The sequence below is a fragment of the Castor canadensis genome, chromosome 1 (genome assembly GCF_047511655.1).
Source record: "Castor canadensis chromosome 1, mCasCan1.hap1v2, whole genome shotgun sequence".
NCBI lineage: Eukaryota > Metazoa > Chordata > Mammalia > Rodentia > Castoridae > Castor > Castor canadensis.
The window spans coordinates 52284811-52311562 of NC_133386.1; the positions used below are offsets into that span (position 1 = coordinate 52284811).

Below are 26752 nucleotides of genomic sequence, written 5' to 3' on the forward strand. Positions count from 1 at the left end.
TAGAACTAAAACACTTTCCCTGGTTTGAATGAGGACTGAGGGCAGATGTGGGATGGTGCCAGTAAAGAGGCCCTGGGAACCCCTTGTATACCACCCTGGGTGCTAAGTGATCTTGTAGGGAGGGTGGAGCCTGCTATACAGGTATTGAGGGGAAACCACCTTTCCTCTTCTTTCTCTCATGCTCCCTTTTCCCTGTTCCTTTCTCCATTCCTCTTCTTCCCTCTTAGTGGCTTTTCTGTCCCCCTCCACCCTCTGTCAATTCATGTTCCTTTGTCAGTGGCAGCTACTAGAATCCCAGACATCCTTGAAATGGGCTTGGGGGTGTGCTGTATAACTCCCATCAGGGAAGGCCCATATTTCAGGACTGTGGGGTGTTGACTGCCTGAAGTTTCCTGACTGAAGTGTGTCCATAAACACAGCAGAGTGCTGTTGGTTCAGATGATGTTAGGATCCTATGATTCTGGGTCCTAGAAAGGCCATGGACTTTACGTATTCTGAAGAGGAGAGAGAGACACAGAGAGAGAGAGAGACAAAGAGACAAACACACTGAGACAGAATCCTCAAAACCATGGGTAATGATTTCCTAGGCAAACATTCTTTTAAGAACTTACTTTTATATAACAAATGAAGCCCTCCCTCTTTCCCTGGTTGACGTTCCTCCTCAGTGAAATCCTGATTTGACATTTGAGTCCCTACTATGTATGCAGACACTGTATAGTCTATATCACGAAAACCTCTAGCTTTCACTGGATCTATTTCCAGGTGTTTGGCTTCTCTTTTTACTGCCTATGATAAAACATGATGTTTTATTCTCTTAGCCATCCCCTGTGGTGTTCAGTCTTACCCAGATTGAACCCATTCTGACACAAAGAAAATGTGGTGAATTTAAAGATGTCATTTTAAGAACAAAACCCTACTCCAATTTGCTAGGCCTCTCTTTCCAATTTGCCAGAATAACTTAGAGAATGAATCTAGAGCTGAGTGTTTATTTCTCCTCCACCCCCCACCCACACACACACCTTTTTTTCCTCCTTCCTAAAAGTTATCAGGGCCTGCTTGAATTATAGTGCATTCTTTTCTTGCCAAAGTTGATTTGATTTCTGGTTGCCTTGCCTCCCAGCCTACACTCTGGGTAATGATGCAGGGGCGGCAGATTGATGGGGGAAGAATTCAAAATGCTGCTCTGGCTGTGGATCTCAGCATGCTTGCTGGCTGCTGTCACAGACATTGAGCAGATGGACTTGGTGGCAGAGAGGTGGGACTGGGCTTTCATCGGGAGGGGCTGGCTTTGCCCTTTCTCACCTAGCAATTTTGACCCTGGCCCAGGGCACAGTGTGTCACATTAATAGAGACTGTTTTGTTTTTTTTTTTAATTTTGTCATTGCTGTCTTTAGTTTTCAGCAGTTTGATTATGATGTGGATGGATGTGGAATTCCTCCAGTGTTTGTCTTAGGGTGTTGCTGGGCTGCTTGAAGCTTTAGGTTTATGTACTTTGTTCAATTTGAGGATCTTTCAGTCATTGTTTCTTTGACTATTGTTTTTCTGCACTGCATTCTTTTTCCCCCTCCTCTGGGATATCAAAGCCATAAATGCTAGACCTCTCCATATTGCTGCAGAGTTCCCCAAGCTCTTTTCATCTCCCACCTCATCATTTTTTTTCTCTGTGTTGCTCAGATTGGATACTTTCTACTGCTTCATCTTCAAGTTCACTGACTCTTTCTTGTGTCACATTCTTTCTGCTCTTGAGTCCATCCACTGACATTTTAATTTTTATGTCATCTATATATCTTTCTGTTCAGAAAATTCCATTGGACTCTTTATACCTCCTATGTCTTTCCATTGGCTTCAAGAGTGTATACCTCTATGTCACGTAAAGTATTTTTATAATTGTCGCTTTTCAGTCTTGGCCAAAAAAAAAATCATCCCTTGCGTCATGCCTTTAATGGCATCTGTTAATTGTCTTTCAGTTGGGATTGCTCTGATTCTTCGTGTTTTTTTTTTTCATTTTCCTTTTTCAGGTCATACTGGAATTTGAACTTAAGCCCCTGTGCTTGCTAGGTAGGCATTATCACTTAGGCTATGCCCCATGCCCCTGCTTCTTCATATGCTTAGTTTTTGTTATTTCCTGGACCTTTTGAATAGTATGTTAGAAATCTCTTAGTTCTGTTTAATGCTATGGATAACATTGATATATTTGTCTTAATAAGCAGTTGACCTTATTCAGATTCAGGCAACAAATTCTAACCAACTTTCTATGGTGACATGAAATGTCCCCCATAAGCTTGTGGAAGGCTTGGTCTTCAACTGGTGGTGTTATTTTGGGAGGTGGTGGGAACAATAAGAGGTAGGGTCTGATTGAAGGAAGTAGTCTCCTAGGGGCGTGCCTTTGAAAGGTATTTTGTCCCTGGTCCCTTCCTGTCACAGGCCCAGAAACACAGAGCCAAGTGAACATGGACTGAAGCCTCTAAAACTGAGCCAAAACAAACCTTTCCTCCTTTTAAATAGTTTCTGTCAGGTATTTGTCACAGTGATGAGAAACTGAATAACACATATGAGTTCTGAGTTCTGTGTCAGTTCTGCTTGTGAAGCCTTTGAGTATTTTGTAGATGTTGGTAGGCATGCCCCCTAGAGGTCAGTCTGGGTCTTGGACAAGGGTGTTTTATTAGCTCAGTTCTCAGTCTTTGATACACTCAGAATCAGATCCATGCAATGCAGTCCTAGGTGAGCCCAGGTCTTCATAAACCACTCTATGCAGTTGCTTCCCTAAGCTACTTTTCCCTGATTGCCTTAGTATTGTGTAGTTCCCTGCAGCTTCTGAACCTCTGGACAGAAAGTTTGGGCTGTAGGTCCCTCTGCTCTGCCTGTGCTGCACACTTTCTGTGACTGTGGCTCAGTCCAAGTTCAAGCTTTGAGAGGAGAGAAACAGAAAATATTCCATGGGGTCATACCTGCAGTCTCAGCTCAGACAGGAAGCTGCCTTTTCTTCAGAGTTTTAGGCGCCTTGGGACCCCCACTGTGGTTTCTTTCACTTCAGGGGGTTTGCTTTGAGAGTGGGATACAAGAAAGAGAAATCAGAGCAACCTTTTGTCCCTGAGCCTGAACTGGGGGGAGCTTTAGGGCTTTCTGTCTGCTCCAATGCCCTCTGCGTGGGCTAGGTAATATTAGGGAAAACACCCTCACAAAGAAAGCTCATGAGAAAAGTCTCAGGTCCAAAAGCAAAGTTTAATGGCAGCCATGAACTGCCAGGCTGGCCAGGTAAAAATGGCACAGCACAGACTCTGGGCTAGGCGTGGCTTCTATAGAAGAGCAAGCGTGAGGAAGTCAGCGCATGCGCGGGAGTCTCCCTTAGGGATGGAGCTGTCTTAGAGCATGGGAATTTCTGTTAAGGGTGGAGCTGCCTGGGGATGGCTCCATTTCTCAAGTAGTTAGGCCTGAGGATAAAATGGCTGACGATTCACAAAATGGCGACATTATTACTCTATCAGGTAACCCTGAGTGGGGACAGGAGGAGACCAAAGAAAACCAACAGTGAACTTACTGCTGGTCCCATGGTTCTTTGAATTCTGGTTTTCTCCCCCAATCTGCCTGCTAATGTTTACTTTTCAGATTCCTCAAATAACTGCTCTGTGCAGTCCACCCAGGCTTCATTACTGCATTCAGTAGGTGACATGGGTGGGAGTGTGCTTAGTCATCTGACCCGGAACTGAAACTGAGGTCCTTCCTTCCTTCCTTCCTCCCCCATCTCCCTTCCTCTCTGTCTGTTTCTCTGAGATGAGGTACCTGAATTTTAAGCATCACCATAAAATGTATGCTGACCCCTGCTGTTTATGAACCAGGGCTGAGTCTGAGAACCAGCCAATGACACAAGAATACTGAGGGAAGACTTGTGAGCAGCCTTCCTCCCACCCCAACTCTCAGAACTCCTGGTCACACCAGAGCAAATGTCTGGAAGCACTGTTTATGTAGGTCCTCACAGAAATGTGGCCTGATGCTCACAAACCATCAGCTATGGCTGGATTCATGTTTAGTCCAGATACCATTTTGTGCCTCCCCCTTCCCCAAGAGCTCCTGCAAACCCCTTTCTCTTTCTAAAGAGGAATGCACAATTTCCTCCAGTCATTGTTCCCTGCCCACTAACAGATACTCTTAATTAGTATAAAATTGCAGCAAAATTGCTAAATAAATCTATTTTAACTTGTTTTGGGTTTGTTTCTCCCAGAAAGCCCTGGCTTCCCAATATCAACACATCAATACACACTTAGCATCTTGTCTGGTTTGAGTCAGACTCACAGCCTTGTTCTTTTCCATAGGCACAACCATAATGCAAAGAGTGAATTGTTAGCCATCTCTCCCTGTGGAAAATTGTGGGTTCTAAAAGCTTTCAGGAAATTGGTAATGATGGGACTGTGGATTTGGGAGTATTGAGATTTTACAAAAAAAACTATTTCAAACATTCTATAAATTATCCACTTCAAGAAAGCAATCTTTTAAATCACTTATGCAATTACACCCCCCCCCCAAAGACCTGTAATATTGAAACAAAGCAATGGTCCATTAGAAGCTGTATTTTTTTTTTTTTTTACTTATTTTATCTTCAATTTTTATATTCCTCCCCCCAAAAATGTAAAAAATCCCTTCAAAGGCCAATGGTGGCACTGTTAGCAGTTTGACAATTTCCTCTTGGGCTGTGTGAGGTCATTCATCGGTGTGAGGAAACTGCCCATGAAGAAGAAAGCTGTTATTCCAAATTTCTAGACAAAGAAAGCTTTTTGCAGAGTCAGTGCCTCTCTTTTCTAGGTCATGAGTGGCTCTGCTTTTTTTCTGTAATTTTTTTTTTTTTTAATGCTATAAGTTCGGGGCTTATGGTCTTGAATTAGTAAGTGGAGGCTGGTAAGCAAAGAAGTTTTTTGAGATTGATTTGGTTTTTTGTATTGTCTTTTAGTAGTAAAATCTTGGAATTCAGCTTCCTGGCTTGAGAGAATCCATTTCTTCTTTTAAAAAAACAAAAGATAATGGTAAGATCACAAATGATAAAAATATCCAAAAGCCTAGTGATTGTGCTCACTATAGTCTGATTTGAGTCAGATGCTGTATTTCTATGCACTGAATTACTTTTTACCCTTTGAAAAGCAGAATCTCAGATGTGTATAAGATAGCCACCAAACAACTTGAATTACTTATGTGTAGAAGCTTCTGATGTCCTGTATCTTAATACTTTGGACTTTTATCAATGTAACAAAGACTGTTGCCTCTCATTAGAGAAAGCCAGCTAGCTTTTCAATACACATCCCCTGGAGAAATTACCAGACAAGGCCTTGCAAAACAAAAAGGGGGCTGCTTTCTTTCTTTGGAAATCCAGGACCTTGCTTGACCTGAGAAATTTGTCTGCTATAGGGGAGGCCCCACTTGTGTAAATGCCTGGCAATTTAGGGGGCAGGATTTTAGAAGAGTAGTGGGAGTGGGGCTTCCATCCCTGCATAGGCTTAAGGGCCGGGCCCCACTGTGTGGCAACTCACCAGTTAACATTTCAGCATAGCCTGCTGAAGACAGACAGAAAGACCAATCTAAAGTGATGGTGCTTCCACCCACCTCTGCTAAGCTACCATTTTACCTGTCTAAAGAAGTTTGATGGACAGACAGGATGGAGACTCCACATTCCCACCTCTCGGTAGCTATGGGGGTGGCCTTATGGTCACTTGACATTTGGAGCACATGCATTTGCAGGCATTTAGAGTAGCCTGGCATTTAGGAGTGTTTAGAGTAAAAATCATAACAAAAATTTTTTTAAGGGAAAAGATGGGTTTTACCTTTTTCTATTAAACCTGCCATCGGGGTTGAGGGTGCTCAGGGAATCCTGTTTGTGGGAATTTGGGAAGAACAAATGTTGATGTATATGCACTGGAGAATTAGGACAAATGATAATTGAAAGAAATGATAAAAGCTAGTGGTTTCCATGGGGAGATAATCACAAGCTGCTGTCAGTTTGATTCCAATAAGAACATTGCTTTATGTGAAATGTTTTTTAAACAGCTCAACCAAAGCATTAAGCCAGAGCACTTCTGAGGGCATCTATGTGCTGTGTGTTTCTGTTATACTCCCGCCTGAGACTCTTCCATTTAGGTTACTCACCAGTCCAGCTGCTTTGTTTAGCTTCTTTGTGGTCAACACTCAGTTGGAAATGAGAAACATCAGAGTGCAAGAAAGATACTATTTGTGGATCCTTAAGGTAATTCTGTTGTTTCACTACACTGACTTATCATGTAGATTCACAATTATAGATCTGTGAAGTTCCCTTTGTGTACTGGCGCAGGTTAAATGCTGCTACTGTGTTTAAGGCATCTTTTTAATGATGCCAGACATACCTTGCCATGATTTGGGGCTTTTAGCAGTGCAGACTAATTCCCATAATTGGCATCTATAATTTTTGGGCTTTTATTAGAGAGTGGTGAGTACTCAAGTGCTCCATCTCAGCTCATTGTGCCCCCATTGTACTTACAGAGATTGCTGTCAGAGCCTTAAACAGTTCATTTTGCATTTATTGGATGAAAAGTTGTGATCTGTATTAAATTGTAACACAGAACCTGGAAAGAGGCGCAAATGCCTATGGAATGAAGGAATGACTTCTTGGTCAAACATCACTGCTTCTTTCCAAAGAACGCTGCCCAAGAGAGCCTGCTGGGGGTGTGGCTCAAGTGGTAGAGCACTTGCCTTGCAAATACGAGGCCCGGAGTTCAAACCTCAGTACCACCAAAGAATGCTGTCCAAGAGAACTTCCATTTGCCCCTCCCAGTCTAGTCTCTACCCTGCTCTGCCGGCTGTGCCCCTGGTAGGCTGACTGCATGGAACCAAACACAGCCTCCCTTTTCTTGGTCTCTTTGGGTTTGGCCATGGAGTCTGCAATAGGATTGACTGTTTTCCTTTATCGAAGCCTTCTCCATATCATTTCCCGTGGGCTTGAAGGGCTCTCTGGTGTTACCAGCCACAGATACTGCATTACTGAGGTCTGGTTTCCATAAACTCTGTCCACACCTTTGTAAATAGTCCCTTGGTGAAATTCTATCCAATTCACCAGTTTGAAGATTCCAAGTTTCCTCTGGAACCACAACAGATACTTGCCAAAAGTCACCAAGATGACAAAGGTGGTTTCATATAGACGTCACAGTCTGTGTCTCTTGCATTATTCCAGGTAAACACTCTCTTCTAGGCCATGTGACCTCCAACTTAGAATCAACTGGAGCAGGGGTCAACCTGCTACAGCTTGCAGGCCAAATTCTGCCTGCAGTCAATTTCTTCTGTAAATGGAGTTCTACTGGAACACAGCCATGACCGTTTGTTTACTTTCTGTTTCTGGCTGCTTTTGAGCTATGACAGGAGGCGAGGGGTTGCAACAGAATCCGTGTGGCCTGCAAAGTCTTAAATATTTGTTATTTGACCCATGATAGAAAAAGTTTGCCAACCCCTTATTTAGCAGAAAACCAGACATGTGAACTTCATCATTTTCATCAGAGACTCCTGGGCCAGATGTTGGGGGGCACTTGTGAATGGCCCTATGACAATTAATGGGAGGTTTTAGACCCTGGGCCTGTCAGACTTTTGTGGAGCACTGGGTTTGCTGTGCTAACTGCTGCAGTGACCCGGGAAGGCACACTGTCCATTTGATGCAAAAAAAAGAATGTGACCCAAGAAAAAGGAGGAGGCGTTTGTGTTTATAATTTGTGATTTCAGAATTAAATGGTTTCCTACATCCTTATTTAAAGAAGAGATGAAACCAAATTAAAAAAAAAAGAATTAAATGGTTTCCTGAGAAGAATGACTCTCCTGCATGTTTTTGCATTTCCTTATCAAAGTTATTTTATACAAATCTGACTCCCTGATCTGACCATGTTGCTTGCCTCTTGGGAGAGTCCAGGTTGTATTCAGATCTGTATTTCCCAGTGCTTGGCGCAGAGTTGCTGATACTCAGTAAATATTGTTTGACCAAATGATATTCAACATCTAAGCAGAGAAGGAAAAAAGAAAGTGGTGGAAGGAAGATTAGCTGGTGTTCTCTGGCTCTCTCTGACTTGAGTCTGTCTGCTCAACATTCACGGGGCAAGAACAGCTATAAGACAAGGCTGTCCTCCTAGTAAAGGTGTTCCTCGGGGCAGACTGTCTACATAATTTGCAGGGTCCAATGTAAAATGAAAATGCAGGGCCTCTTGTTCAAAAATCATTAAGAATCTGAAGATAAGGTTAGCAGAGCGGTAAACTAAACATGGCCCCTCTAAGCCTGTGCAGGATGCACACCTGTGAAGCCACCCTGCCTATGGATTTCTGGGACAGAAGCCACCTGCAGGAGGTCAGGGAAGCTCTTTCAATCTAGAGGGACTGCATGGTGCTCAGCCACTACAAGGGCAGCATAGGCTGTGGGGGTGCTGAGTCTGTGGCTTTGGGGCTCTGCAATGTCAGGCATCTAATCCTGCCTAACCCGGGCTAATGCTTCATCACTTCCAGAGCGTTTGCACTCATCCCAGACCTTCGTGAGGGAGCCAGTTCCTCTTCCCAATCCAGGCACCTGCTCCACGCAGACTAACATGCTTGCTCTGCCCTCACTCCTTGTTTTCAGTTTAACCCTGTCACTTAGGCCTCCCCATCTAAGGGCAACCGACCACATTTGTACTAATGTGCCTCATGGCCAGCCTGTTCAGATATTTCTTTTTTGGGTGACAGTTCCTGTCGCCACTCCTGCCTGGAGAACAATATGAACACATTAATAGTCCACTTATCTTGTCCCTAGAGCCCTCTCAGGCACCCCTCCTCACCATAAAAGGGGGCTTAGAGGCCATCATGACCACTCTGCAGGAACCCCTGTGCCATGACCCCCAAGTCTTTTCCAACGCTAGACATTTGTCCTGCCAGCTGCTGGAGCATCTCTTGCTCCCCAGCCCTTCCCTGCCCTGTAGGCTGAGCCCTTCCCCCCCTTTGGATCACAGCAAACCTCTGGGAGATCACCAGGTGGTGACAACTCTAGGCAAGGAGCCCTGAGCTCTAGCAAGAACTTCCTGGGTCATGCTTCCTTTTGACTGGTGGGATCCTAGTGTTGCTTCCAGACCACTGTCTTCCTCCAGCCTTTCTACCCATTCTTGCTGCACAGGGAGCTCAGAACTCAGTCCCAGCCCTCTACTTACGGCTGCATCTCGGTTCCTCAGCTGACAGATGGGGGCTGCCTCACAGTGTTAAAAAAGTCACCCTCCCAGTCCTGGTAGTGACAGGTCCAGGGTCCTTGCCCCTTGTACATGAGCTCAGCAGCCGGGTGGTATTGCCCATCTCCCTGTGCTGAGGAAGTACCTGAGTACTTCTTCCCAACAAGGGGAGGTTCTGACATTATGGTGCTCTGAGTACCAGAACTGGCCCCTGCAGGAGGCCCAAATCCCCAAATTTCTATCTGTAGAGAACCACAGTAAATAATGGACTTTTTCCTTCTTAATGGGGAGTGGTATCACGGAATCTAAAGTTGCAGTGAAGGGACAAGGCTCCCTTAACTTGGGTGCTGGGCTTTCTCTGGCCTCACGAGAGGCCATGAGTCTTCCGATGGCTGATGTGGTCTTGATGACAGCAGCTCTGCACACACAGGCTGGCTTTGGTATCAGCTAAGGCAGCCTTGGCCCCATCTGATCCTCTCCCCACCCCACCCAGCTCCTCATTGCCTGTGTTCTGTCTCTCACAGGGTCCCCAGTGGCGCATACAGCTCCAGCCGTGGGCAGGTCCTGCCCAGTCCCTGGAAGAGGAAGCCTCGAGGTTCCTGAGATACATCAGAACCATTCAGGTTGTGTTCAGGTTCAAATTGTGTCATAGATGCTGACTGCCCCTTGGAAAGAAGGGTTTGTCACTGAGGGTGGGAGGTTGTGAGCGACTCCTGATAGGGACCTGGTTACTGAGGCTCTGATGCTCAAATTTATCCACTCCCTGGGAGGCAGTTGAGAAGCCTTCCATTTGCTCGAATCTTCTTCCTTCCAGGAGTCTCATCGACCTGAAATGTTCTAATGATTCATTCCGAAGTGTTTGAAAGATCCACTTTAGAAAATTGCTTTGGAAAACCATTTGAAGCGACAGATTCGTCCCTGTGAGTAGGCAGTCAAGTGTGTCACAAAACAAAACCATCATCTGGAGGGCTCAAGCTCCAGTTCCTATTTGGAGGCGTTTGCCTTTTTTCACTTTTCTGCCACAGACGCTTAGCAGCCAGGGACACGCGAGGCGAGAGAGCAGAGGAGACTCTGAGGCAGAACAGTGAGACGTTAATGAATCCAAAGTCTCTCTCCTTGGAGCACTTTAAATCATTTCTGAGCAGTGGCTTTTATTAGTGGCTTGACACACAGTGGCAGCTCCAGCCCAGCTTGAGGCTGAGTCAGTCTGAGCAAGCAAGAGACCATCGATTAAGGAGAGTCTATGGCTCTTGACACGTTAATCAGAAGGTTTCTTCTCAAGTTGCCTGATTCTGGGGAAAAGGCAGACATAAGAGGAGATCTTGGCCAGAGGGACACTTAGCCCTGAACTGAGCAGTGCTAATGAATTAGGAACTGTGACTGCTTGGGAACTGAGCACAGGCCCACCCAGGAAACTGCCTTGTGGATCAGGGGCGGCCCTGGGGGAGGTGAGGTGTGGGGGTGTGATGGGGGTGATGAATTCTTTTTATTTCCTTCAGCCTTCTGGCTCTTGGCACCCTGCTTCTCCTCCTGAAACTCACTGGCAGGCAACAAAGCCCATTTTTCTAGATTTTTTTCTTCTTTTGAGACAGGGTCTCACTATGCAGCCCAGGTTGGCCTCACACTTAAGATCTTCCAAGTGCTGGGATTACAGGTGTCATTCACCATGCCTGGCTTATTTCTGGATCTTTAGGAGGCTAGTTTAGGGGTAAAAGAAAATCCCATTTGCTGTATGATACAGTTAGACAATCAGAGATTTTAATACTTGTCACCTAAATGGAATGAAAAGCCTATGGAATTAATCGTAGATGATGGGATGATAAATTGGTCCCTGTGCTTTATGTAATTTCATGCAAGTTAATTTGGTGGACTTATGCAGACTTAATTAAAATGCTAAAATTTTAATTTTACAGTTTGGCTTTACATGAACAATAGGAAACTAGACCTCTTAATTATGACTTTAAAAAACTCTTAAAGGGCCTAGAGAAAAATGAGATGTGTTAAATATATAAATTGAATTTGAGAACTATGGATTCCACCCTCCAAAGTTAATTTACTGACTGCAAGACTCCAAATTCCATTTTACATGTATTTTCAGTTAAAATTCTGTAACTTGTACAAGGCCTATTTACTTGGAAGATGCTCTGTGGAATGCTATGGTCATTTCTGACTCCTCTTAGATCTTTCTCATGCGCTATGGACTGAGAGGAGAAAAAGTCTTTAGAAAAATGGAAGCCTTCTATCCTGTATGTATATAGTATGATGTTGTAACTCTGAGCAACTTTCTTTGCTTCTGTGAACTTTCACTGTTCGGATCTTGAAAAGGAAGAGATCAAATTGTTTCTAAGTTTTCCCCAGTTCTGTGATCTTATACTACGCAGAGTAGGATGGAGTTATTATCGACATGCCAAGAACTGTGGGAGGCCCTGTGGATACAGTCTCTGCCCTCAAGAAGCTAACACACAGGTTGTGAAGGCAGGCAAATGGATGTACAATGATATTAAGCATGATGAGTGCATAATAGAAATTTGGCTGTTGAAGCTAAGGGAGAAAAAGATCCCTTGCATCCCTCTTCGTTCTCATGTGGGCCCTTTAACTGGATCTAGGATTTCAATTACTATAAGAGCTGATGAATAAGAGAAAATCATAAATGTTTTATTGAACTTACATTACATGGAGATCTTCATAAAAAATGAAGTCCATAGAAATGACCAAAGCATGTTGCTTTTATGCTTTTTAGATAAGGAACAAAAACCTTGTGAAGGAATGACAGGACAAATGGATGTTTAGACTAGGGCAGCAAATTCTAGGGATGCCTCCAGGAGATATATGGTGGTGGTGGTGGTGGGGAATCTAAAAGCTAGTAGAAGATAAGAGTTATTTTAAAGAGTTTGTTTATTTAGTTTCACTTTGGCCCCAGTTATCAGTCTCTAGTGATTAAAGCTATTTTCTGGACTTGGAATATGGGAAGGGCACCTCTCCCAAGAGAATCTTTATGGCTTGCTGTATGTGAGAAAAGACAGGCCACATGGTCCTTTCTGAAGTTATAATTCCTCAAGTGATTTCAGCTTGAAATAATCAACATACCAGTTCACATATTTGGGGATGATATGTCCTGAATTCCTCCAAAGCTTGCTAAAAGGATTTTTGTCCTCTAGAAAAAAAATTGAGATAAAGTTCCAGATCTCACAATAATTTTGCAGTTAGAAGCATTTTATCCAGGTAAAGCACTGTGCTTTAATGCTCTTCCGGGTTATGAAGAGGCCAGCAGGTGAGAGCAATGGGAGATGACACTAAGTGATTCTTTACCAGAATCTTTTACTAACCATTGCTCCCTCTTCCTTCTGTTTGCCATGCAGAGGTTTTTTTTTTTTTGTTCTGCTTTTGTGGCTTATGCCTCATTTAGAACTCATCTTGACAATGACAGCTTACAAAAACTGGCAGAATATTAGAGCCCCTGTTACCTAAAATTTTTGCAGTTAGCAGCAGTGACTCATAATGGCTTAGGAAAAAAAAAAAAAGGCCCCAAACCTCTGAAAGTAAAAGTACATTCCACCCCCATCCTCTTATGTTGCTTTTTAAAATAAAAAATTATTTCTCTCAAATCTGTGCTTAAACTTGTACAGCGAGGCCCAGTATTTGACAAGCTCCATGATGATTTCTTCATGTATCAGCTGGCATTGTTGAGCACCTGTTCTGTGCCTGGCCCTGTGCGGGCACAGAGCAGGGATATCAAATAAAGTGCCCCCTCCACCACTGGTAAATAGCTAACATGCAAGAGAGGCATGAAACCTCTAGCAGGGATGGGCAAATGGGTGGAGAAGAGCACCCTAGGCCATCAAGGCTTAGAGTAGAGGCACAGGGCATGGGAAATCATGGCAGTAGGCAGCCATGGGCACAGGACCCCTGGACTCTAGCATTAGGATGGTGGAGTGGCTGGAGCTCTGTATTTTTAATGAAACACCTGAGGAAGATGACATTTGAATAGAGGATGCAGAACCTCAGGCTCAGTTTAATTAGGAATATTGTTTTTCTCAACACGAAAGGCCATGATTTCATGGCAGTGTTCTGCAGTCAGTAAGACAGTCTGCAGCTCACAAGAAATGGTTAACTCATAAACACAGTGCTCTGTTCTAAGAGAAGTCTCCAGATCAGTGTTTTATGACAACCCCCAAACCATATGCCTCCAGGAAGCAAGCCTTGCAATACAAAATTAATCTAAGCAACAGCGTCTGATCTAAATAAGAAAAAATGAAAATGGTTGAAAGTCTGTTTTTCTGTTATCTATCCATCTATCTAGGTATCTATCTCCTTATTTGTAACAATAACCTAAGAACTCAGGTGCTGGAGGTGTAGACTGTAACTTCACAACATTTTAACAATGGTGTCTATTATATTTACTGCTAAACTCACACACACACAGCAGGATAAAAACAAAAATTCAGTTCTGCCTTTGAGACTTTCGAAATAATGGAACTGGGTAAACAAACAGTTGACTGATAAGGGAGTCTTGTCAAAACTCAAATTTTAAGGATTCCCTTTGCCACGTTCTACTAATGGGTTGGCACAAATGCTACTCAAGATTTTGGGTTACAAAATGAAATGAAAATAAATTAGATCCTTTGAGCTAAATAACTAAAAAACATTTTTTCTTCGAGTCTATTTTCTTTTGTCCAGGCCTAATTCACTTTATATGGTTAAAATTATAAGGGGAGTTAGGCAGACAGAGAGCATAATTACTCAAATTGGAGCTTAGCTGCAAGTTGTTGCCCTTACTTATTTTGCTTGCAAGAGAGTTTATTGAAGCCCTGGCCATAAATCTTAACTAGAAAGGTGTGAAAATCAATATTTAATTAATTTTTAGGAGCAGAATTTTATGGAGGACTCCTAGTTGTTTTCAAAAGCTAATGTCTGCCAATAAGATGGTTAATAAATGGTTAAAAATTGAATAACTCCCATATTTTATTTTTGAGCTAAGATAAGAAGAAGAATGTTACCTGAAAGATTGAATGGAAAAGAATGTCTAATAGAAAAAGTGCTTGGTTAGTTGACTAGGGTTTATTCTATAATAAATCCTAGTCTATGACTTTGGCAAAGGAGGAGCAGTTGACCTCAAGGCCCTGACTCTTGGCCCTCAATACCTGACTTTTGGAAGCCTCTGGCTAATTATTTGTGCCCCATCTCCCTCTTTGTTAGGGGTAGGATTGTAGGGCCTACTGCTTTCACTTGAAAGCTCTGCCCACAGTACATCCTCTTTCCTGAAATTGCTAAGGCACAGTTTAGACCAGTTTGGGACATTTTCCTAGGGCTTTACAAAAGACCAAGCCCTCTGGTAAACTCTCAGGACTACCTGAGGAGCTCACTACAATACATGTTCCCAGGTGTCAGTCTCAACTATTCTGATTTTGCAGATCTGGGGTGTGAGGGAAAACCCTCACACCCCCTTCCTGAGGCATGGTGGAAACAAAATATCCAGAGCCAGGAGGAATGCTGGAATGAGGAAATAGGGGCCAAACTCTTGAGATACTCCCATGCATAAAATTAACACTTTGATGGAGGAGGTGGACAACCAATCAACAAGGCCCATGAAAAAGAAACAACCAATCAGCAAAATCCCAAGTAAACTCTATAAAAGCTTATCCCACCCCCGTTCCAGGGCAGCTTGTGCTTCTTTACCTAGCCTTTTCTTTCCTTTTAAATGGCGCTGTAATAAATCTTTGGTTTCTCCCACTCTCCCATCTGGGTAAATTCTTTTACCAACCTCAGCTCTGAAATCCACAGCATGGAATAGGACACAAGAACCTGCATTTACAGTACTTCTCAGCTGATTCTGATGTAGGTGGATCACACCTTAAGAAATGCTGTGAAAGAGACTAGAGTTAGATTTTAATGGTGTTAGAAGGGAAATACAAACATATGCTACCTGTCATTATGGAGGTTCTTAGGGAGCGTGCCCACAAGAACCACAGCAATGGAATCATCACACCAGCGCAGTGAAACACTCCAGGAAGCTGCCCTAGAGAAAATGGGTCAGGTTTAGGCAGTCCAGGAATGCCTTGGGGACCCGCCAGAACTGCCCTGGACTACCAGCTTCCTCCTGGAAGCAGGCATGGAACATAGGATAAGAAAGGTGCCTATGTTCAAGGCACCTAATCTGCCCACTAGGTAGATTAGACACATGGAGCTCTGACTAAATACATTAGCAACTCCTCTGTCCTTGGGTGGGTAGGGGGTGGGGAAGAGGAAGAAGCAGGCAGAGGCAGAATTTCCTTTTTTCTCTGAGAGACTAGTAGATGAATTATAGAAGTGAACATGCAGATTACTCAGCTAATAAACGTAGACTGTAGCAGTTGCCTGAGAGAGGGTTTAATTCCATATTCTGGTATTTTTTCCTCTTTAAAAAGTGGTTGGAGACAGAAGTAGAAAAGAGAATCTAGCATTTTTACTTAAAGACACAGCCAGGATAGTCTTGCCAGGCTAGCCCTGGAATAGAACAGGCTAGCCCTGGGTACTAGTTGGATAGGCTCCAGTGATAGGCTCTTCTTAGATTAAAACTCTGGACAATCAGTTAAGCAAAAGGATCAGGCAATCCTCTGTGCAAATTGCACTCACCTCAAACGCAAGTCAGCCTCCCTTATCAAGTACATTTGTTTAATGTGCGCTTGAAAGAAAAGACTTATTTCTGCTTGACTTAGCTCCACATTCCTTTGTTTTCTCATCTAATCTTGATGGATCAGTTAAGAGAAGTGCTTTGGTTAGCTCCTAAGAGTCTCCTGCCTGGGGCTGCTACCCTCCTCTCCCAGGAGCTGGCTCATTGGAGCATCTTATCACAAGAATGTGTCTTATCAGCAGGGACTACTTTGTAATTTCACTTGACTCAAGATCAGCTTTCTACCTTGGCTAACATGTACCACCTTTCTTTTGTGTGTGTGTGTGGTTTTAGCTGTTTTTATTATCTTTATTTCAACCTTTAAAAGAACATAGAAAAATATTCTTTTTTGTTCATGTGAAGTTCTTTTGCACAAAAGTGCATTTAATGGCTTGTATATTTCTTTCTTTTTTTTTTTTTTTTACCTTTCTGACTTCAGTGGCCCCATCTTATCTGCCGAATTAAAGGACAGATAGTCTTGTGAGTATCTTTCTGAGATCTGTGCCTGTGATTGTAGCACACATCTTGCAGAAGGGCACCATGTTGTTCTCTGTGCCTGGGATGTCCTTCTTGGTCTGAGCCTCCCGTCAACTTCTGTTCATCCACCCAAACTAACACACTTTTGCAAAGCCTCTTGGCCCCTTCCCCCTCCCATCTCTGCTCCTGATTTGCTTTCTGGGCAAATAGATATCGTAGCTCCTAATTCCCCTTCAAACCTGCACTGAGTCTCCATGAGATTACTTTTTATCTGCTATGTAATTGAAATTCCTCCTAACATTTTACAGCAGTCTTGTGGTTCCCTGGGGAAGAGAGTAGTTAGCTGTGGAAGACATAACTCTCCTATTAAGGTTTTCAGGAATGGGAAAAGCAGTAAGTCTCTACCTGATTTATCACTCAACATTTTAAATTATTCATATTGATTTCCAATCCTTACAGATTGCATGCAACCACGTGAGTACAGACAGCCTGAGTAAGGACTCCAGCCCTGCCCAGAAGCCCTGGTTGGTGTGTCTTGATGACAGGTTTGGCTTAGCTCATCAGATCCGCAACAAGCAGTGCCGCCTCTACTCGCTAGGGTGAGTACATTTTTTGCAGCAGAAGAAAACACAAACATTCAAGAGGGCAGCCACAGCTGCTTAGCAACACAATTGTGACTGGTAGCAGTGTGTCCAGATGCTATGCTTTGGTTCATGTCACTGTTTGGCACTGATCGGCTCTGCAGCTGTGGACATATGCAGATCGCTGAGGTCTCCTTCACCAGGGCCACTTTCCGCCCCCACATTGTGCTGGTAATAAGTTGGCTGCTTCAGTTCTCAACATAAGGATAATCCTCCCGGTGAAAGTGATGATTTCCAGATATAATTAGAGCACCCTGCATCCCAGGGATGCAGGGGTGGTTCAACATACGAAAATCAATAAACGTAATAAACCACATTAACAGAAGCAAAGACAAAAACCACTTGATCATCTCAATAGATGCAGAAAAAGCCTTTGATAAGATCCAACATCATTTCATGATAAAAGCTCTAAGAAAACTAGGAATAGAAGGAAAGTTCCTCAACATTATAAAAGCTATATATGACAAACCTACAGCCAGCATTATACTTAACGGAGAAAAATTAAAACCATTCCCTCTAAAATCAGGAACCAGACAAGGATGCCCACTATCTCCACTCCTATTCAACATAGTACTGGAATTTCTAGCCAGAGCAATTAGGCAAGAAGAAGGAATAAAAGGAATACAAATAGGTAAAGAAACTGTCAAAATATCCCTATTTGCAGACGACATGATCCTATACCTTAAAGACCCAAAAAACTCTACTCAGAAGCTTCTAGACATCATCAATAGCTATAGCAAGGTAGCAGGATATAAAATCAACATAGAAAAATCATTAGCATTTCTATACACTAACAATGAGCAAACGGAAAAAGAATGTATGAAAACAATTCCATTTACAATAGCCTCAAAAAAAATCAAATACCTAGGTGTAAACCTAACAAAAGATGTGAAAGACCTCTACAAGGAAAACTATACACTTCTGAAGAAAGAGATTGAGGAAGACTATAGAAAGTGGAGAGATCTCCCATGCTCATGGATTGGTAGAATCAACATAGTAAAAATGTCTATACTCCCAAAAGTAATCTACATGTTTAATGCAATTCCCATCAAAATTCCAATGACATTCATCAAAGAGATTGAAAAATCTACTGTTAAATTTATATGGAAACACAAGAGGCCACGAATAGCCAAGGCAATACTCAGTCAAAAGAACAATGCAGGAGGTATCACAATACCTGACTTCAAACTATATTACAAAGCAATAATAATAAAAACAGCATGGTACTGGCACAAAAACAGACATGAAGACCAGTGGAACAGAATAGAGGATCCAGATATGAAGCCACACAACTATAAGCAACTTATCTTTGACAAAGGAGCTAAAAATATACGATGGAGAAATAGCAGCCTCTTCAACAAAAACTGCTGGGAAAACTGGTTAGCAGTCTGCAAAAAACTGAAACTAGATCCATGTATATCACCCTATACCAAGATTAACTCAAAATGGATCAAGGATCTTAATATCAGACCCCAAACTCTTAAGTTGATACAAGAAAGAGTAGGAAATACTCTGGAGTTAGTAGGTATAGGTAAGAACTTTCTCAATGAAACCCCAGCAGCACAGCAACTAAGAGATAGCATAGATAAATGGGACCTCATAAAACTAAAAAGCTTCTGTTCATCAAAAGAAATGGTCTCTAAACTGAAGAGAACACCCACAGAGTGGGAGAAAATATTTGCCAACTATACATCAGACAAAGGACTGATAACCAGAATATACAGGGAACTTAAAAAACTAAATTCTCCCAAAACTAATGAACCAATAAAGAAATGGGCAGGTGAACTAAACAGAACTTTCTCAAAAGAAGAAATTCAAATGGCCAGAAAACACATGAAAAAATGCTCACCATCTCTAGCAATAAAGGAAATCCAAATTAAAACCACGCTAAGATTCCACCTCACCCCTGTTAGAATAGCCATCATCAGCAACACCACCACCAACAGGTGTTGGCGAGGATGCGGGGAAAAAGGAACCCTCTTACACTGTTGGTGGGAATGTAGACTAGTACAACCACTCTGGAAAAAAATTTGGAGGCTACTTAAAAAGCTGGACATCGATCTACCATTTGATCCAGCAATACCACTCTTGGGGATATACCCAAAAGACTGTTACTCCAGAGGCACCTGCACATCCATGTTTATTGCGGCACTATTCACAATAGCCAAGTTATGGAAACAGCCAAGATGCCCCAGCACTGACGAATGGATTAAGAAGATGTGGTATCTATACACAATGGAATTTTATGCAGCCATGAAGAAGAACGAAATGTTATCATTCGCTGGTAAATGGATGGAATTGGAGAACATCATTCTGAGTGAGGTTAGCCTGGCTCAAAAGACCAAAAATCGTATGTTCTCCCTCATATGTGGACATTAGATCAAGGGCAAACACAACAAGGGGATTGGACTATGAGCACATGATAAAAGCGAGAGCACACAAGGGAGGGGTGAGGATAGGTAAGACACCTAAAAAACTAGCTAGCATTTGTTGCCCTTAATGCAGAGAAACTAAAGCAGATACCTTAAAGCAACTGAGGCCAATAGGAAAAGGAGACCAGGAACTAGAGAAAAGGTTAGATTAAAAAGAATTAACCTAGAAGGTAACACCCACGCACAGGAAATCAATGTGAGTCAACTCCCTGTATAGCTATCCTTATCTCAACCAGCAAAACCCCTTGTTCCTTCCTATTATTGCTTGTACTCTCTCTACAACAAAATTAGAGATAAGGGCAAAATAGTTTCTGCTGGGTATTGAGGGGGGGAGCGGGAGGGGGTGGAGTGGGTGGTAAGGGAGGGGGTGGGGGCAGGGGGGAGAAATAAACCAAGCCTTGTATGCACATATGAATAATAAAAGAAAAATGAAAAAAAAAAAAAAAGAAAGTGATGATTTCCAGATATAATTAGAGCACCCTTGTTATAAAAAGAAAGAAGACTATTAATGAACATGGCTAGAAAAAGAGAGTAGGTAAGAAATTTTATACATAGTTATGAATGATCCAAGACAAATAATGTCCATTATTGGATTTCTATGATTTGTACCAATGAAAAATTTATGTATGACCAGGTGTGGTGACTCACACCTGTAATTTTAGCTACTTGGATGGTGGAGGACCATGGTTTGAGGCCAACCTGAGCAAAAAAACTTAGCTACACCATATCTCAAAAGACAAGTCAGGTATGGTGGCCATCCATGTAATCACAGCTACATAGGAGGCAAAAGTAGAAAGACTGAGGTTCAAGCCAGCCTTGAGCAGAAGTGTGAGATTCTCTCTGAAAAAAATAAACTAAAGCAAACAGGACTGGAGACATAACTCAAGTGGCAGAGTGCTTACCTGGCAATTGCAAGGTCCTGTATTCAATCTAGTACTGCCAAAAAAATGTATAGTTTTATACTTCAATAAAAAGGAAATAAAGGGCACTCTTACAAAAAAAGTGAGAAAAATTGATATTCAGTTGAAAATGACCTTGACATACAAATGAATTTCGAGAGCTTTTTACAGAAGAATGGGTTTAAAGTAATGAAACTACTTCACCAAATGCATCAGTACTTTTATAAACAGTCCTGAACTTACAAATGATATGTCTCAAAATAAAGGAGGAGAGAATCATTTCTATTTGGAGCAGCCTGTCTCGTAGACTGTCTGTAGGCGTGATGAAGGTTCTTAGGCTAGACTTCTGAAGTCCTTTTCGAGCAGTACTGGGGACCCTAAAGAATGCCAAATGCCTGTTCCTCACCTGTAGGTTTCACTATTCCCTCTACAGTCTACATTCAGACAACTAGTAAGACTCTGGGTGGTCATGGTTAGGGGCAGACATTTGGTGATGTGGAGACCTCCCCAAAGGTGCCAATGTGGAGAGGATCATGATTGCTCTCAAACTATGGCAAACAAGAATTAATAATCAGCAGGGTTTAAAAAAAAAAAAAGCAGCTGGGTGCCAGTGGCTCACAGCTATAATCCTACCTACTCAGGCGGTAGAGATCAGGAGGATTGCAGTTCAAAGCCAGCCTGGTCAATTAGTTCATGAGACCGTATCTTGAAAAGACCTAACACAAAAAGGGCTGGTGGAGTGGCTCAAGGTGTAGGCTTTGAGTTCAAGCCCTGATAACACACACACACACACACACACACACACACACACACAGAGCAAACAAGAGATTCAAATAAGACTTTAAACATAATGGAAATATTTTAGCCAGGTACCTTGGCTCACACCTGTAATCCTAGCTACTTTGGAGGTGGAGCTCTAAAGATAGCAGTTCAAGGATGGACCTAGGGAAAAAGTCCAAGAGACCCTATCTCAACCAATAAAAACAGGTGGCACACACCTGTCATGCCAACTAGGTGGGAAGATTAAATAAGAGGATCACAGTCCAGACCAGCTTGGGCATATATGTGAAACCCTATTTGAAAATAACTAAAGCAGGGTTAGTGGAGCGGCTCAAGTGGTAGAGTGCCTGCCTAGCAAATGTGAGGCCCTGAGTTCAAACCCCACCACCAAAAAACCCAAACAAACAAGCAAGCAAGCAAACAAATGAAAACAACTAAAGCAAAAAAAGGGGACTGGAGGCATGCTAAAACCCCATACCACCAAAAAAAAAAAAGATAATAGAAACTTTTTAAAAATGAATATCTACAGATAGTGTCTATCAGTGGGGGTTGGCACACAATAGGCACTCAATATTTGCTGTGTAAGTGACTGAGGGGAGGAGGCCAGGAGGGAGTCTAGTTCTGCAGTGTGGTGAATGGGAGGCTTGGATTGGATGCTGAGCTGCTTGGCCAGTCAGTTAAAGCTGAGCTTTTCTCCTGGGAGTCCATCAGCTATGCATCAAAATGGTAGGAAGAATGGGACATTGTGACAGCAGAGTTTATGTCACATTAAAAATTTATGGAAATAGGTCAGGAAATAATTGCGTAGTACCACAAGCAAATTGGAGATCTCAGCTTGGTCCTGTTTTCTTGCTGCAAACTGGCTTTGTATTTTACTTAGTATTTTACATCCTGGACTATTCCACTTAAAACATATAACAGAGTAAAATAAAACTTGGGAAGTTGTCTTGGGAGCATAAAATTTCTATTACTTTCATTTTAAATGTTTACCATTCAAAATCAGCTTTATAAAAGGCAGATGAGCAGTTATAGGGTCAATATTTAATGAAGAACATAAAAGTGTTGATTGAAAACTGGGAACTACAGAAAATATTTATAGTGGCTGAAGAAGAATGCTTTGGATTTTGGTGAGGATGTGGGGCGTCGTGTGGCCCATGGCTATGGCAGCCAGACCATGCCTATGTTGTGCATAGTAATGAATTCCCAGGCAAACTGGAGATGCAGCTGCAATTGGAGGGGTGACTCTCCTGGGGACACAGGTGCCAGAAAACAAAGGCCAATGGCTGTCCCAGCTCCTCTCTACCATCTCAGCAGCTGGGGCAGGTATCACTTCTCTGATGGCTGAAATTTCTTTACCAGGAGTCAAAGCAGATGTAAAAGACTGTGTGCTGTCTGGTACGGTGTACTCTGTGATGTTCTGATGAAAATTAAAATCAGAGCCTTTTTAGTTTTGAAATGGGGTTGAATAGACTGGTGGAAGATAGGGGAAGGCACTGGACAGAAAGGTAAAAATTACAGAGAAGGGGAAAGAGAAGAGAAATAGAAAGAGGCTGTGTGCTGCAAGGATAATTATCACCCACCTGGCAACTTCTGGTAGGGTCTTCCCCGCAAGTCTTCCTGCATAGATGGTGGAGGGGAGATGTTGGGGCGCTGGTAAGAGAGGGCAGGGGGGTGAAGGGTAGATAAAGAGGGAAATAGTGTCTATTTTCCTTTTCAGGTCAAAGAATATATTTTAGGGGAAGAACCAGGTATGGAGGGGAAGACTTGGGAAGAGATAATACATCAATAAACATTCTTCATCTCTTTTCGAGTTGTGGTAGGTTGTAATATTTGGTTTCAAGACATAAATTCTTACTATAAGAAAGAAAGAGATTTCTTTTTTTTTTCATTTTTCTTTTATTATTCATATGTGCATACAAGGCTTGGTTCATTTCTCCCCCCTGCCCCCACCCCCTCCCTTACCACCCACTCCACCCCCTCCCTTCCCCCCCCAATACCCAGCAAAAACTATTTTGCCCTTATTTCTAATTTTGTTATAGAGAGAGTATAAGCAATAATAGGAAGGAACAAGGGTTTTTGCTGGTTGAGATAAGGATAGCTATACAGGGAGTTGACTCACATTGATTTCCTGTGCGTGGGTGTTACCTTCTAGATTAATTCTTTTTAATCTAACCTTTTCTCTAGTTCCTGTTCCCCTTTTCCTATTGGCCTCAGTTGCTTTAAGGTATCTGCTTTAGTTTCTCTGCGTTAAGGGCAACAAATGCTAGCTAGTTTTTTAGGTGTCTTACCTATCCTCACCCCTCCCTTGTGTGCTCTCGCTTTTATCATGTGCTCATAGTCCAATCCCCTTGTTGTGTTTGCCCTTGATCTAATGTCCACATATGAGGGAGAACATATGATTTTTGGTTTTTTGAGCCAGGCTAACCTCACTCAGAATGATGTTCTCCAATTCCATCCATTTACCAGCGAATGGTAACATTTTGTTCTTCTTCATGGCTGCATAAAATTCCATTGTGTATAGATACCACATCTTCTTAATCCATTCGTCAGTGCTGGGGCATCTTGGCTGTTTCCATAACTTGGCTATTGTGAATAGTGCCGCAATAAACATGGATGTGCAGGTGCCTCTGGAGTAACAGTCTTTTGGGTATATCCCCAAGAGTGGTATTGCTGGATCAAATGGTAGATCGATGTCCAGCTTTTTAAGTAGCCTCCAAATTTTTTTCCAGAGTGGTTGTACTAGTCTACATTCCCACCAACAGTGTAAGAGGGTTCCTTTTTCCCCGCATCCTCGCCAACACCTGTTGGTGGTGGTGTTGCTGATGATGGCTATTCTAACAGGGGTGAGGTGGAATCTTAGCGTGGTTTTAATTTGCATTTCCTTTATTGCTAGAGATGGTGAGCATTTTTTCATGTGTTTTCTGGCCATTTGAATTTCTTCTTTTGAGAAAGTTCTGTTTAGTTCACGTGCCCATTTCTTTATTGGTTCATTAGTTTTGGGAGAATTTAGTTTTTTAAGTTCCCTGTATATTCTGGTTATCAGTCCTTTATCTGATGTATAGTTGGCAAATATTTTCTCCCACTCTGTGGGTGTTCTCTTCAGTTTAGAGACCATTTCTTTTGATGAACAGAAGCCTTTTAGTTTTATGAGGTCCCATTTATCTATGCTATCTCTTAGTTGCTGTGCTGCTGGGGTTTCATTGAGAAAGTTCTTACCTATACCTACTAACTCCAGAGTATTTCCTACTCTCAGAAAGAGATTTCATAAGTGGCACATGGATAGGCAACAGAGCCAATATTTTATTCAGAAAATCTGGAACTTTCGGTTGCTGTGAACATTTTAAGAAGAATGAGTGAGATCCATAGCCAAATATTTTCCTCTTATTGTAGTTTCATTTGGACAGAAGGAATATGTGAGTGAGGAATCGGAAAATTGTGGACCCCAAGGTTCCTTTTGAGATATTTTCTGCTGATTCTCTCTCCATGACCTTATACTATCACAGATGTAGTTTTATTTTCTTTCTCTTTTTATTTCTCATTTTACATTTACTTATATGTGTATACCTTGTTTGTGCTGCCTCCATGTACTGTTTTTGTAATGTAAAATTTCTGCGTGTAATGTAAAATATGTTAAGAGAGGAAGCTTTTTATTTTTACCCTATTTTACTCTTTTGAGAGTAACATTAACCATGTTGATGAAATCTGGGCATTTCATGCAAAGGTACATAACAAAAATCAATAATTATAAAACATTTTAATCCACTGTTAAGTGTCACTTATGCTTTGCAAAACCTATTTCTCTTCCACTAACAGTTGGCCAGATTTTCTGGCTCCCGCTGGGATGAGGACTAGGGTTCTGAAACTTGGTGATGAGAGTTAAAAACTTGCCCTATATCTGCTCTGGGTTTAATTTATACTTTTTTTAGCTTTTTTTTTCTTTTTGCACTCAGAATTTTTCAATTATAGTTGTCCTAGTGGACGTGAAGTAGTATCTCGTGATAGTTTTGACTTGTGTTTCCCTGCTGTTGAATCATCTTGAGCATCTTTCCCTGTCCTTGTGCTCTGAAACTTGAACTCAGGGCCTATACCTTGAGCCACTCCATCAACCCTTTTTTTGTGATGGGTGTTTTCTTTTTTTTTTTCATTTTTCTTTTATTATTCATATGTGCATACAAGGCTTGGTTCATTTCTCCCCCCTGCCCCCACCCCCTCCCTTACCACCCACTCCGCCCCCTCCCGCTCCCCCCACCTCAATACCCAGCAGAAACTATTTTGCCCTTATCTCTAATTTTGTTGTAGAGAGAGTATAAGCAATAACAGGAAGGAACAAGGGGTTTTGCTGGTTGAGATAAGGATAGCTATACAGGGCATTGACTCACATTGATTTCCTGTGCGTGGGTGTTACCTTCTAGGTTAATTCTTTTTGATCTCACCTTTTCTCTAGTTCCTGGTCCCCTTTTCCTATTGGCCTCAGTTGCTTTAAGGTATCTGCTTTAGTTTCTCTGCATTAAGGGCAACAAATGCTAGCTAGTTTTTTAGGTGTCTTACCTATCCTCACCCCTCGTGATGGGTGTTTTCAAGAGGGTCTTATGAACTACTTGCCCAGGCTGTCTTTGAACCGCAGTTCTCCTGGTCTCTGCTTCTTGAGTATTTAGGATTACAGGTGTGAGCCACCAGCACCCAGCTTTTTTTTAGAACATTTTCATCACTCCCCAAAAAGAAGCCTTGCACCCTAGTAGCAGTCAATCCCAATTTCTCTCAAGCCCTCATCTTCCTGTTGCTTAGCATCACAGCCTTAAGCAAGCATAACTCAGTTTTCTGTCTCTACAGTTCATCTGTTGTGGACATTTCATGTAAATAGAATCATACAACTGATTGCCTTTTGGGAGTGTTTTCTCTCACTTTGCATAGTGTTTCAGGGTTCATCCACCATTGTAACATATATCAGTATTCCATTCCTTTACATGTCTGAGTAGTATTCCATTGTTCATGTGGATAGGCCACATTCTGTTTATCAGTTGACTGACACATTTGGATTGTTTCCACTTTTCAGTTATTCTGAATGTTAGATGAACATTTATGTACAAGTTTTTTAGTGGACATATTTTTCCCTTTATCTTGAGTACATACCTTTTTATATTCCCACCAGTAATCTCTGGGGCTTCCAACTTCTCCATATCCTTGCCAACAATTATTATTATTGGTCTTTTCAATTATAGTCGTCCTAGTAGACGTGAGGTAGTATCTCGTGATAGTTTTGATTTGTGTTTCCCTACTGTTGAATCATCTTGAGCATCTTTTCCTGTCCTTGTGCTCTGAGTTTCTGATTTCTTAGGGAACATAAAAAGCCACTCACCTTAATGTTCTCAAGAGTATTTTTAAACGTGTAATCAAGGACCTGTCACAGCACCACAATCCATTCCTTTCACTTCTAGTAATTTAAAAGGGCATGTGATTCCAACACCATCTGCAGCTAGTCCAAAGAACACCTTTGCACAGCTTGTGAAAAAACACCCGCTTTTGAGAACGCTGACTGCCTCCTACTAGAAAGTCATCATTATAGTGTGAACGGCACCTCCTTGAGTTGTTTCGTGTACAACCCACGCAGGGCAAGGACCCTGGCTGCTTCTGTCAGTGGTATTAAACAAGGAAGGCCAAGATGGTTGCTTTGTTATTCTATTACCCTTGGAAA

The 26752-nt window shown here is 42.2% G+C and overlaps 1 protein-coding gene across 3 annotated transcripts in view; it reads left to right on the forward strand.

Moving 5' to 3' along the window:
- Window positions 1–26752, forward strand: part of Mettl24 (methyltransferase like 24) — a 143446-nt gene that overhangs the window by 26584 nt on the left and 90110 nt on the right. For all 3 annotated transcript variants that reach the window (XM_074076941.1, XM_074076959.1, XM_074076952.1), the window contains exons 2-3: window positions 9707–9805; window positions 16768–16907. In XM_074076941.1, the coding sequence (XP_073933042.1) occupies window positions 9707–9805; window positions 16768–16907 (239 nt within the window). The remainder of the gene's footprint in view (window positions 1–9706; window positions 9806–16767; window positions 16908–26752) is intronic.